Source organism: Hyperolius riggenbachi, chromosome 8 (genome assembly GCF_040937935.1).
Source record: "Hyperolius riggenbachi isolate aHypRig1 chromosome 8, aHypRig1.pri, whole genome shotgun sequence".
Classification (NCBI taxonomy): domain Eukaryota; kingdom Metazoa; phylum Chordata; class Amphibia; order Anura; family Hyperoliidae; genus Hyperolius; species Hyperolius riggenbachi.
The window spans coordinates 236,140,965-236,153,793 of record NC_090653.1 but is presented as its reverse complement, the minus strand read 5'-3'; the positions used below and the strand labels follow the sequence as shown (position 1 = coordinate 236,153,793).

At 44.1% G+C, this 12,829-nt stretch overlaps 2 protein-coding genes across 3 annotated transcripts in view; one reads left to right on the top strand and one right to left on the bottom strand.

Annotated features, from left to right (window-relative positions):
- Nucleotides 1–2,609, bottom strand: part of RIBC1 (RIB43A domain with coiled-coils 1) — a 35,907-nt gene extending 33,298 nt beyond the window's left edge. The window contains exons 1-2 of one of the 2 annotated variants that reach the window (XM_068249780.1): nt 2,563–2,586; nt 1,855–1,898 (exon numbers count right to left, since the gene is read on the bottom strand). The gene's annotated coding sequence lies outside the window, so the exon portion shown is untranslated. Of the gene's footprint in view, nt 1–1,854; nt 1,899–2,562 lie in introns of both variants that reach the window. The other variant, XM_068249779.1, reaches the window with a different exon arrangement.
- Nucleotides 2,610–2,888: 279 nt separating this feature from the next.
- On the top strand, nt 2,889–7,644 carry LOC137528484 (EKC/KEOPS complex subunit LAGE3-like). Its single transcript, XM_068249781.1, has 3 exons — nt 2,889–3,053; nt 5,331–5,459; nt 7,314–7,644. The coding sequence occupies exons 1-3, from the start codon at nt 3,004–3,006 to the stop codon at nt 7,429–7,431; spliced, it is 297 nt and encodes a 98-aa protein (XP_068105882.1). The 5' UTR covers nt 2,889–3,003; the 3' UTR covers nt 7,432–7,644.
- Nucleotides 7,645–12,829: the final 5,185 nt, after the last annotated feature.

Here is a 12,829-nt window from a genome sequence, read left to right as displayed (position 1 = left end):
GTATATGCCCCCAGTATAGGTTAGATAGGTATATGCCCCCCAGTATAGGTTTGATAGGGATATGCCCCCCAGTATAGGTTAGAGAGGGCTATGCCCCCCAGTATAGGTTAGATAGGGCTATGCCCCCCAGTATAGGTTAGATAGGTATATGCCCCCCAGTATAGGTTAGATAGGTATATGCCCCCCAGTATAGGTTAGATAGGTATATGCCCCCCAGTATAGGTTAGATAGGTATATGCCCCCCAGTATAGGTTAGATAGGTATATGCCCCCCAGTATAGGTTAGATAGGTATATGCCCCCCAGTATAGGTTAGATAGGTATATGCCCCCCAGTATAGATTAGATAGGTATATTATGCCCCCCAGTATAGGTTAGATAGGTATATGCCCCCCAGTATAGATTAGATAGGTATATTATGCCCCCCAGTATAGGTTAGATAGGTATATGCCCCCCAGTATAGATTAGATAGGTATATGCCCCCCAGTATAGGTTAGATAGGTATATGCCCCCCAGGATAGATTAGATAGGTATATGCCCCCCAGTATAAGATAGGTGAAGGAAGGTGCCCACCCCCTGTGTGGGGAGAAGATTGCCCGGGGGAGAAGACAGAATAAAATGATGGAGGCGCCAGCCGCGCTAATAAGGGATGCGGGAACCGGCTTTATTCCTCGCTCCCTCCCTCCCTCTGAATGCCCCCACCTGCGGTGAATGTGTGCCGGCTCCCCCATGAGTGTGTGCGCAGCGGAGCGGTAGGTCCTCCTACCGCAGATCAGGCGCACCAGCAACTGGAGTCTCATGCTTCCTGTGACGTCATGGTAAACAGGAAGCATGAGACTCCAGTTGCTGGTGCGCAGCACACTCATGGGGGAGCCGGGCACACATTCACCGCAGGTGAGGGGCATTCAGAGGGAGGGAGGGAGGGAGGGAGCGAGGAATAAAGCCGGCTCCCGCATCCCTTATTAGCGCGGCTGGCGCCTCCATCATTTTCTTCTGTCTTCTCTCCCCAGCCGGCCGGGCCATGCGGCAGCCCCACTTCCGGTCCCGGTGCAGGGGGGTGTTCTAGACACCCAGAACAACCCCCTCCGTGCGCCACTGTTCTTTGTACTATCAGTAGCCATAGCTCCTTCCTATCTTAATCAACTTATTTCCAGATACCATCCTACACGCAATCTCCGCTATGCTAACGATATCCTTCTGTCTTCTTCCCTGGTCACCTCTTCCCACTCCCGCTTACAAGACTTCTCTCGATCCTCTCACCTCCTCTGGAACACTCTCCCTCAACACATCCGCCACTCACCCACACTTACTATTTTTAGGCGGAATCTGAAAACTCACCTCTTCAGGACACTGCCCATTGACCACTATTTCTACCATCTCATACACCGCTTCCCTTTACCTACTGTCCTCCTATACCTTAAATGTTTAGACTGTAAGGCCTTTTGGCCAGGGCTCTCTTCCATTTTGTCTCACAATGCTGTGTAATGGGTGTACATACTGTACCTCTCACCCCTTGTAAAATATGTAGTTAATTTGTTCACTGCATTAGCTGTTATACCCTCTTGTCTTGTATCAACTGTTGTATTGTATACTTTGTATTGCTATACCCTGTATGCTATTGTACAGCGCCACGGAAGATGCTGGCGCTATATAAATCAATAATAATATAATAATAATAGCCAGTGGAGGGACTGATAGAAAGGGAGCTGCATCAAAGGAGCTGCAAGAAAGTAATATCAAATGAGCGGCTGAGTTTAGTAGGAACCAGACACCATCCTGTAAGGTCACAGCAGGAGATGGGATGGAGGTGACAGAAGCTTAAATGAGCATATATGAGAGCTCAGAGTGGAAAATTACCTCCAGGAAGCAGGCTTGGCAGGTTGATAGTGCAGAAGTCCTGTCTATGTTTATAGTAATTGCATGCAGGGAGCAAGAAAAGATGATATGAAAAGACAAGTTATATTTTATTTATATTCAGAAGGCAGACAAGAATGAGAGTCAAGTGCCATCCACACAGTATATTATTGCTGTCCCATACACACACACACACACACACACACACACACACACACACACACACACACACACACACACACACACACACACACACACACACACACACACACACACACACACACACACACACACACACACACACACACACACACACACACACACACACACACACACACACACACACACACACACACACACACACACACACACACACACACACACACACACACACACCCCTAGAAAAAAAAAGGATAGCTATAAGCTGGAAAGCTGGCCGCAGTGTCCAATCAGAAATAAGAAATTAAATTCATTTTTGGCATAAGATAAAATATGATTGGTTGTTATGTTCTCATTTTTTTTTTACATTTTTCATAACTAAGTCAGAAATTTAAATACTAAATAATAATAATAATACAATAATATAAACCATATAAAAGTTCATATTAATTATGAATGGTGCAACACAAATCCCATACTGATGTCAGCATTGCAAATATAAAAAACAATAATATTCTATACAATGTAAAGACACACATTCCTTATACAGACCTGTTGCTGGTGCTCTCTTCCTGTCCCAGATACAACATTGGTTGCCATGGACACGGACTGCACCATCACTCTACTCCCGTAGCAAACAATAGCATAGAGACAGGAGGAGGTGGGACACCACGAATTCCTATATTCTTATTATTACTGATGAAATATTTCATTTTTAAAAGCATGCTTATTTTATATTTATATACTTTGGAGCCTAGTTAAAAAAAAAATCAACGTTGTTTTGTTGTGTCTGAAAAGAAAATATTGTAAAAGCAGAACACCCCTGTCTGGGGACTCCTATGGACTTATCCATGCTTAAGCGGACGGCCACATGTTGGCATAAGCAACGAACAGCAGGTGGCGCCTTAGCACGGATGTAACTGATTACTATAGAGGGGAAAGTCCTCCACGTGATATACAGGCCGAGCAGTCTGGAACGCTGCCTCTCGCTCTATGGTGAGTGGAGACTTGCCAGTAGTTACAATGGCGCCACCGCTGCACTTGTATCCTTTTACTTATGTTCATATCGAACAGTGAGGTTTTCGTAAGAAAAGCAAACACAGATGAAAAGGTCTGCTTAACAAATGGGACGGATGGATTTTTTTTTGTTATTTTGGTTGTATTGCTGTAGACAGGTTATTGCAAGCTTCCAGTTCTGTTCCCAGCATGTCATGAATCTGATCAGTGTAAAGCAGGCAAAACATGATGAGATATCCATACTACTGTCCCATTTTTGGAGGGACAGCTCCTCTTTGGCAACCAAATCCCTCTGTCCCTTTTTCTTTCATGACTAAAGAAAATAAATGTACAGATCCAGGTAAACATGTATGTTTCTACAAAGAAATGTGTTTGATTGACTTAGCTTTATTCACATTTTTTCATTGATCATATCCCATTTTTAAATGTTAAAAAAGCGGATCGTTCAGGAACAGCCTTATCAGTCCGCCGACAGTGCGTACACACGCACTACAGTCTGCTAAAAGTCCGCCCAGCAGGAGGGTCTGACGGACGTAGTGCGTGTGTACGCACCATTAAAGACCGCTGTTGAGTGTGTGTGTGTATGGGGCTTTACAGAAAATCTAATCTGACAGGAAATTGTATGGTGTGTACTAGGCCTAACATACAGCCAACGTAAGTACCGTATATTCCGGGGTATAAGACGGAACTAACTTCTCTAGTTAAAATATAGAGTTTTGGATGTACTCGCCGTATAAGACTACCCCTCTTCCAACGCACACCAAATAAACGTTTTTAAAAAAATCATATACTGGTGCTATGTATGAACAGATACTGGTGCTGTACTGTATGTTGTACCCAGTATATAACAGTATATAGGCGATTGACTGGTTGGATTGGTCACCTCTCTCTAAAGGCTTATACACACATCAGACCTAAGGGCCTGTTTCCACTACACGCAGATTCTGCATGCAGAAAACTGACTCCAATTAATGCCTATGGGCCTGTTTCCACTGAACGCGATTTTTCTGATGCAGTTTTCCCATAGGCATTCATTGGAGTCAGTTTTCTGCATGCAGAATCTGCGTGTAGTGGAAACAGGCCCATAGTCTTTGGAAAATGAAAGATCACAGACCAATCTTACCACCCTTCATGTAGGATGAGAGCCATACCTTCACAGTCTTTTCTATGGAGCTGAACTCCCCATCAGAAAAAAAATCTTTGCAAGATGCTGCACACACAGATGCTGTACAGACACAAAAGATCAGTATCTGCAAAAGATCCGTTCCTGCAAATTGCATTCATAGTCTATGAGATCTGCAGATCATCATACACACCTTGTTTAACTGACATTCATCTGCAGATCAGACAATCATGTGCAGATCTGAAAATCCATCCTGGTGGATCTGATCTGCAGATGAATGTCAGTTAAACAAGGTGTGTATGATGATCTGCAGATCTCATAGACTATGAATGCATTTTGCAGGAACGGATCTTTTGCAGATACTGATCTTTTGTGTCTGTACAGCATCTGTGTGTGCAGCATCTTGCAAAGATTTTATCTGATGGGGAGTTCAGCTCCATAGAATAGACTGTGTAGGTATGGCTCTCATACTACATGGAAGGGGGTAAAATTGGTCTGTGATCTTTCATTTTCCAAAGACTATGGTCTGATGTCTGATGCCTTAAGTGTAAGCCTTTGGGCAGGGTCCTCTAGATTGTAAGCCTTTGGGCAGCGTCCTCCTCCTCCTTTTGTGTCCTACCTGATCATGCACCTCCATTACTGTGCACCCATGCTATGCATTTGAGTGAACCTAACTTGCCTAATCTCCATGCTCCCCTCCAGTGACTGACTAAGCATTACCTTGTACTCATACTGTGCTGCATGATCTGGTTTTCTTGTATTCCTGTATTGTCATATTGCTGTATGTCACCCCTAAATATTGTCTGTAATCTAAATTAATGTCCAGCGCTGCGTAATATGTTGGCGCTTTATAAATACAAGAAATAATAATAATAAGTGGATTGGTTAGCTCTCTTCGTCTACCTGTTTATCAAAACGGTATGGAAGAATAGATTGCGTTGTGCCCATAAAACACGCCTATTTCACCCTTCTGGCCCACCCTTGTATCCTATTTACCTTCTTATCTGCCTCTCAGATCTCGCACATGTACGCCTGTCGGTAACAGGATAGGGTTTATCACCCGGCATCAATGACACCCGGCGTATAAGACGACCCCTGACTTTTCAGATGGTTTTCAAGGGTTAAAAAGTAGTCTTATATGCCAGAATATACTGTACATATTCCATAACAAGAAATAAAGCCAGTTGGATGTGCCATTCCCCTGCTCTGAAGATGCACAGATCGCCCATAACTCCCTGAGCCCTGATGCAGAGCCCAGAAAAGGAGGCGTCAGCAAGACCCTGAGTGTCACAGAAAACGTACTGCATGTGTAAGTAATAATAATGCTAACATTTGTATAGTGCTTTTCTCCTGCCAGACTCAAAGCACTTGAGATCTGCAGCCATTAAGGGGCGCTCAATAGGCCACCCTGCACTGTCAGGGAGTATTGCCTATGGACTCCTTACTGAACCCTGGTCTCCTATGTCAAAGGCAGTGCCTTTAAAGTGGACTTGAACTCTTGCACAGGATTAAAGGAAAACATAGAGAAATGCACCCTGTATGTATTTAGAGTTTAGCCTGTCTAATTCCCCTTCATCTGTGTCTAATCACAAGTAGTAATTTGATCTCTCCCCTGTGTCAGCTGACTGCCACGGCAGATAAGCTCATTTGAAAGCACAGGATTTTAACAATATGTCTGCTCCCATGAAAACAGGAAGTAGAAACACTGCAGATTTATTGCAGGAATTGTATCAGCTGTAACAAAGAGATGTTTTTCTTTAAAGGGAAGGTCCAAGATGAATAAAAATAAAAAATCCACTTGCCTCGGCTTCCTCCAGCCCCTTGCGGCCATCCTGTGCCCTCACCGCAGCTTCAGGTCCCCTCTGGTGCAGATGCTAGCCTCACTGAATCGCACTGACGTCATCTGGACTGTACTGCGCAGACGCAGAACTACTGTGCCTGGGGGCAGAGCAAGGCTCAAGAGGCCATCCACCAGAAGGGCAGGTTAAGATAATGGGCGGGAGGGGCGGAGCCGCTAGCATGACCGTGGGCCAAAATCAATGTAAACTGAGAAAGCAGTGGCGGGCCAAGTTTTTTTTATGGCGCTGCGGGCCAGAGTTTGACACATATGGTTTAAGCAAAGCTTTAAAAACGTATATCACGGATACATACACAAAGTGTGAACCGGCCCTTAATCCGATAAGAGCCTGTCTCCACTCGTCAGCTTTTCTGTGCATTTTCTTTACAGAAATACTGTAACCAATGTTAATTAATGGGCTATTTCCCTCTTGAATGCGTTTTTCACAGGCAGAAAAACAATTGACAGCAAAACTGTCAGACAACTCAAGAAGAAAAACTGACAAGTGGAGACAGGCCCTAAAGCAGGGGTCTCAAACTCCATTTACCTGGGGGCCGCAGGAGGCAAAGCCAGGATGAGGCTGGGCCGCATAAGGGATTTCACAAAAAAAGTCAACCAGCAGCTCCCGCCCCAACGCGCCCCCCCCCCCCCCCCCCTTGCATTGATTTTTATTTCAAAATCAAATTCACACTGAAGCGAACTATTTTGCCTATTTTACCTAATAGTTCGCTTCAGTGCTCCCATTACAAGGAATCCGCCGTGTCCCCGCCGCAAAACGAGGGGTGCAGAGCCCCCAAATCGCCCGAGGGACAATCCGCCAGCATTTCCTGGAAGGGGCAGAGCTTTCAGCTCTGCCCCTCCTGACGTCAATCACGGCACATCGCCGCTTCTCCCCGCCCCTCTCTGTGAAGGAAGAGTGAGAGGGGCGGGCAGAGACGGCGATGCGCCGTGATTGACGTCAGGAGGGGCAGAGCTGAAGCTGAAAGCTCTGCCCCTTCCATGAAATGCCGGCAGATTGCCCCCCCGGGCGATTTGGGGGCTCTGCAGCCCTCGTTTAGCGGCGGGGATGTGGCGGATTACTTGGGAGACTTGATGCAAACTATAAGGAAGCTTTTGCCGGTGCGGGCCACAAAATATTGTATCGAGGGCCGCAAATGGTCCGTGAGTTTGAGACACCTGCCCTAAAGTAAGATTTATCAGGAACGATAGGATGGATACTGGAACACAAATGGAGCAGCAGCTTAGAGCAGTCGGGTTTCAGCTGCTAAATGAAACAAAGCTTCTGATTGGCTGTCCGTCAGCCTCATATTGATGTGTTTGTTCCAGGAATTGGCAAGCAGATGAAGCGCGGATCCTGCGAGTCTCCGTCAGCTCCTTCCTGGAGCACCTCTCGCTGGTGGTGAAGACCATGGTCCGGTTTGGGCCGCCAGTAACAGACTGCTGACAACCACTATGGAGGCTGCTGCTATGAACGTTACTAGGGCTCTTCTGTTGCTGGATAACACAGAGGATGAATGCACTCTGCTGGAACTGGCCTTGCATTACAGCAGGGACTGGGATTTCTTATCTGCAAAACATGGTTCTGCTTTGACATTTACAGTAAATATGCTTAGCTTATTTTTTGTTCAGAGATTTTTTACAATAAATATTTCTTACACGTCTGTTTCTTTTTAAAGAGCCTGAGGTGGGGACATAAAATAAAAAAAAACTGCTTCCTGATCCGGGGGGCTGGGCGGATCAGGTAGCCGCCATCCACGCCACTCTATGGTAGGGACTAGATTGTGAGCCCATATGAGGGACAGTATAAGTGACAAGACAGTATACTCTGTACTATATAAATACTAAAAATAATAATAATAATAATAATAATAATAGTACTCTCATTGTCACTTGCTTTAATCCCAGTACAAGTGCGGAAAACATTGTCACCAATCATACCCGTTGCCGGTTAACCATTTCTGCTGCTGGGACGTGAACCTCATGTCTGCAGCTGCTACAGCAGCAGGGACGCGCTAGTCACGTCCCTGCAGTTTGGGGGGCAGTGCGCACGATCTGCGGGTAGATGCCCGCAATCACGCTGTTACCGGCAACGGGGGATTGGCTGCAGGGGACAGAAGTCCCCTGAGCCAATCAGTACATGCCCGCTGAGAATGAACACTGTTTTAGTTCAAAAACAGTGGTTATTCTTAAATAGAGCCGCCGTCGATCGTTAGATTTATGAATGGGAACAAAGTTCCCATTCATGAATCTCCCCTCTAGGCCACCGTGATCCGCCATTTCCCTAGTTACAATGTAACTAAGCAACACTATTGCGTACTTATTGTATGTGAATAAGAAGTACTCAGTGGGATCGACTTGTGGCCAAATAGTAAAATTACACTTACTGGCTTTGGGGAATACATTTTTTAATATGTATGTCAAGAGGGGATATTATTATTAAATTGTGGGATAAAAATTAGTGATGCATGTAAAACTGGAAAAATGCACCTTTATTTACAAATAAAATATTGTCCCCATACATTATACTAGGGATATAATTTTAATGTTGCAATAACCGGGACAAATGGCCAAATAAAATTTTTCTTATTTCCATTATAATGCATTTAGAATAAAATAAATCTTAGCATAATGTACCACCTAAAGAAAGCCTAATTGGTGGCTGAAAAAAACAACGTATAGATCATTTTGTTGTGATAAGTAGGTCTGCTTTAACATTATTCACTTACGATAAAATTATAATGACAATATTTAACTATTTCACATTCCTGGACGTGAAACTCACGTCCAGGAAGCCATGTGCGCTCCTGCGCGTCCACGCGGCCGATCGCGCGCGTGCACGCGCGCGATCGGCCGGCGGTTTGTTAGCCAGTGAATCAGTGAATCGGGCAACGGTGCCCGATCACTGATTCCTCTCCCCCGCAGAAAAAGCGACAGCTTCTCTCGGAAGCTACGCTTTTTCTGCCTCCTATGTCGCTCTAAGCGTACGTGGTACGCTTAGAGTGACGTCACTGTAAACAACTCATGGCTGCCATCTTGTGGCCAAAAAGTAAACTACATCTAAATGTTAAATAAAAATAAAAATACACATATATTTACAAAAAAAATACAATTTCAATCCCACCCTCCCAAAAATACCCACATAAAATGTTTAATTAAAAAAAAAAAAAAAACATTACAATTAAAAAAAAAAAAAAACACAAATATTTACCTAAGGGTCTAAACTTTTTAAATATCTATGTAAAGATGAAATATTTCTTTTTTTTTTTTATTATAAGCTTGTAAATAGTGATGAATGCAAAATGGAAAAAAATGCACTTTTATTTCCAAATAAAATATTGTCGCCATACATTGTGATAGGGACATAATTTAAATGGTGTAATAAACGGGACAAATGGGCATATACAATACGTGGGTTTTAATTATGGAGGCATGTATTATTTTAAAACTATAATTGCCGAAAAGTGAGAAATAATGATTTGTTTCCGTTTTCTTCTTATTCTTCCTTTTAAAATGCATTTACAGTAAAGTGGCTCTTAGTAAAATGTACCCCCCAAAGAAAGCCTAATTGGTGGCGGAAAAAACAAGATATAGATCAGTTCATTGTGATAAGTAGTAATAAAGTTATAGGCTAATGAATGGGAGGTGAACATTGTTCGGATGCATGAAGCGAAAAACGACTGAATGCGAACTGGTTAAAGTATATTGAGGAGGAGGCACTCCTATATAGGTAAATGGCGATGTGCTCAGGCAATCCGTTAACCAGACGGAGAAGAAACGGTGGAAGATGAAGCCGGCACCATCTAGATATTCATGCCCTTTTATTGAAACATCAAAAATAGCAGGCTGTCACACGAAGTGCGACGTTTCGGGGGAGTTCCCCTTTATCAAGCAGTTGACAGTCTGATAAGTGTAACAAGACATACAGCATATATATATATGAAACCACCCACCTATCAGCCAATCACAGGTCTGAAACATTCAGACCAATCACAGGACCTAGTGTTACATGCGGACCTGATGGGGAACAGATGTAGTAAGAAGAGGGGCCAAATAGAACATAGGACACTCACCCACATTCTGTGCAGGGCATCTCGCTGTCGCGCCCCATCCCCACGCGTACTAGACGCCATCAGCGGCGAACTCCGCCCATCAGAGGCAGGCCGAGTCTCCGCATTGGTGCGCGGCCGGGGAAGGAATGACGCGAGCGGCCAGGGGAGTGGCCGGACGCGTACAGGAAGACGGCTGGAACGCAAGGCGGCCGCACGCGTGCCAAAACAGCGCATGCGCGCTCCGACAGAGCTCCCAGCCGCCACCCAGAGCCCCGGCCGCGCTACCATAGCAACCAGACGCCATGAGGGCGCAGCGCCACGGAAAGAGCCCGCCAGAGGTAGAGAGGCTAAAGCTGAAAGAGGCAGAGGCAACAATAATATGTAATAGAGATCTAAATGGGTGATGTGTTCCACCCAAGTGACAAAGCGGAAATCGCATATAATCAAAGTATAATGGATATATAATTAAGAATCTATTGTCACAAGGGTAGGTCACATCAGAACCATAGATACAGGATGCCAGCGTAGCAAATTATTCACAGTAAGGGTGCAAGGTCATATTCTCTATTGAGGCCCCTTGGATCAAGACAATCTAGTGTCCTGATCCAGTAGGCCTCTCTGTGTAGAAGCCTTTTAATTCTACTACCCCCTCTAGTCATAGGGGGGACACCTTCTATAATCTGACAGCGGAGTTGATTAACACTATGTCCAAATTTTACAAAATGTGAGGGGACGGCCTGGTCGATCAATTTATTACGAATAGCTGACTTATGGGCAGACAGTCTGGCCTAAAATTTGGAAGTAGTTTGTCCCACATAAATAAGTCCACATGGACACTTAAGTAAATATATAACATACTGTGAATCACAGTTATAGCATCCATTAATGGTGTATTGTTTACCGGTGTGTGGGTAAACAAAGTGAGGGGATCTAATGATGGAGTGGCAATGGACGCAGTTAAGGCAGGGGAATGTCCCCCTACGAGTGGGTCGCTCGGGAGGTCTAACCAAGGTCCTCATCTCTGCATGGACCAATCTGTCCCGCAGGGTGGGAGCTCGTTTGTATGAAAATAACGGCGGATTTTGAAATTTATTAATGGAGGGAAAAGAGTGAGACAGAATATGCCAGTGCTTTTTAAGAATTTTATTATCGAGTTACTCCATACATTAAACTGTGAAATGGCAATCTGTTAACATTCTTGCCCCTCCTATGATGTCCCGAGGGTCCACTCACCTCCCTGCGAGCATTTGCCACTACATCCACAGGATATTGACGTGCCAGAAATTTTTGGGTCATTTCGTCTAAACGGGATTGTAGTACCTCGCCATCATCCACTATACGGCCTATCCGTAGGAACTGGCTTTTTGGTATAGCGCATTTCGTATTTCTTGGGTGGAAGCTGTCAAAAGAAAGAATAGAGTTACGATCTGTAGGTTCCACAAATAAATCAGTAAAGAGATAGCTTCCTTGATACTTTTGTTACTCTCAAGGAAGGCCGACACCATTAGTGTCAGAATGTATAGTGAGGCGAATGGCCTCAGCCTCACACTGTTGGTGTAAATGTGAAACAAACATGGCCCCGCCCACATGCAAAATATATCATCTATATATCTAAGCCAAATTTTTGGCATATTTTTGAAAGATATGATTGGTGTACACGAAGCTTTCCTCGTACACATTCATATATATATTAGCGTAGGACGGGGCTACGTTCGACCCCATAGCTGTACCACGAATCTGTAAAAAGAATTTATCATCAAATACAAAGTAATTGCACTTCAAGACAATACAGAGGAGGTCAATCAAAAATGTAACCTGTGGGTCCAAATAATCTGAGGCCACGTTTATATCTATGCCCCAAGATCCATAAAAAATTTAGAACATCCCCCAGGGCACCCCATAGTTTCAGGGATTGATTCAGTCCTGTCCCCTTTAGCTAAATATCTTGACTATATTCTACGCCCATATGTGCTATCACAAAAATCCTATCTTAGAGACACAACTATGTTTCTGGATAGTCTCCTGGTTACTATGGATGTTGAGAGCCTCTACACCTCCATCCCTCATGATGGAGGTGTGGAGGCTGTCCGCCATATGCTTTTTGTGGCCTCAGATTATTCGGACCCACAGGTTCAATTTTTGATTGACCTCCTCTGTATTGTCTTGAAGTGCAATTACTTTGTATTTGATGATAAATTCTTTTTAAAATATGCCAAAATTTGCCTTAGATATATAGATGATATATTTTGCGTGTGGGCGGGGCCACGCTCGACCCTTGATGAGTTTGTTTCACATTTACACCAACAGTGTGAGGCCATTCGCCTCACTATACATTCTGACACGAATGGTGTCAGCTTCCTTGATACTTTTGTTACTCTCAAGGAAGGCCATTTCTTTACTGATTTATTTGTGAAACCTACAGATCGTAACTCTATTCTTTCTTTTAACAGCTTCCACCCAAGAAATACGAAATGTGCTATACCAAAAAGCCAGTTCCTACGGATAGGCCGTATAGTGGATGATGGCGATGTACTACAATCCTGTTTAGACGAAATGACCCAGAAATTTCTGGCACGCCAATATCCTGTGGATGTAGTGGCAAATGCTCGCAGGGAGGTGAGTGGACCCTCGGGACATCATAGGAGGGGCAAGAGTGTTAAGAACAGATTGCCATTTATCTCACAGTTTAATGTATGGAGTAACTCTATTAATAAAATTCTTAAAAAGCACTGGCATATTCTGTCTCACTCTTTTCCCTCCATTAATGAATTTCAAAATCCGCCGTTATTTTCA

Coding starts and splice junctions, on each gene's coding strand:
- LOC137528484 (XM_068249781.1), top strand. CDS start 3,004: ATGGTGAGTGGAGACTTGCCAGTAGTTACAATGGCGCCACCGCTGCAC. Junction 3,054..5,330: donor ATGGCGCCACCGCTGCACTT/GTATCCTTTTAC, acceptor CAAGAAATAAAG/CCAGTTGGATGTGCCATTCC. Junction 5,460..7,313: donor ACAGAAAACGTACTGCATGT/GTAAGTAATAAT, acceptor TGTTTGTTCCAG/GAATTGGCAAGCAGATGAAG.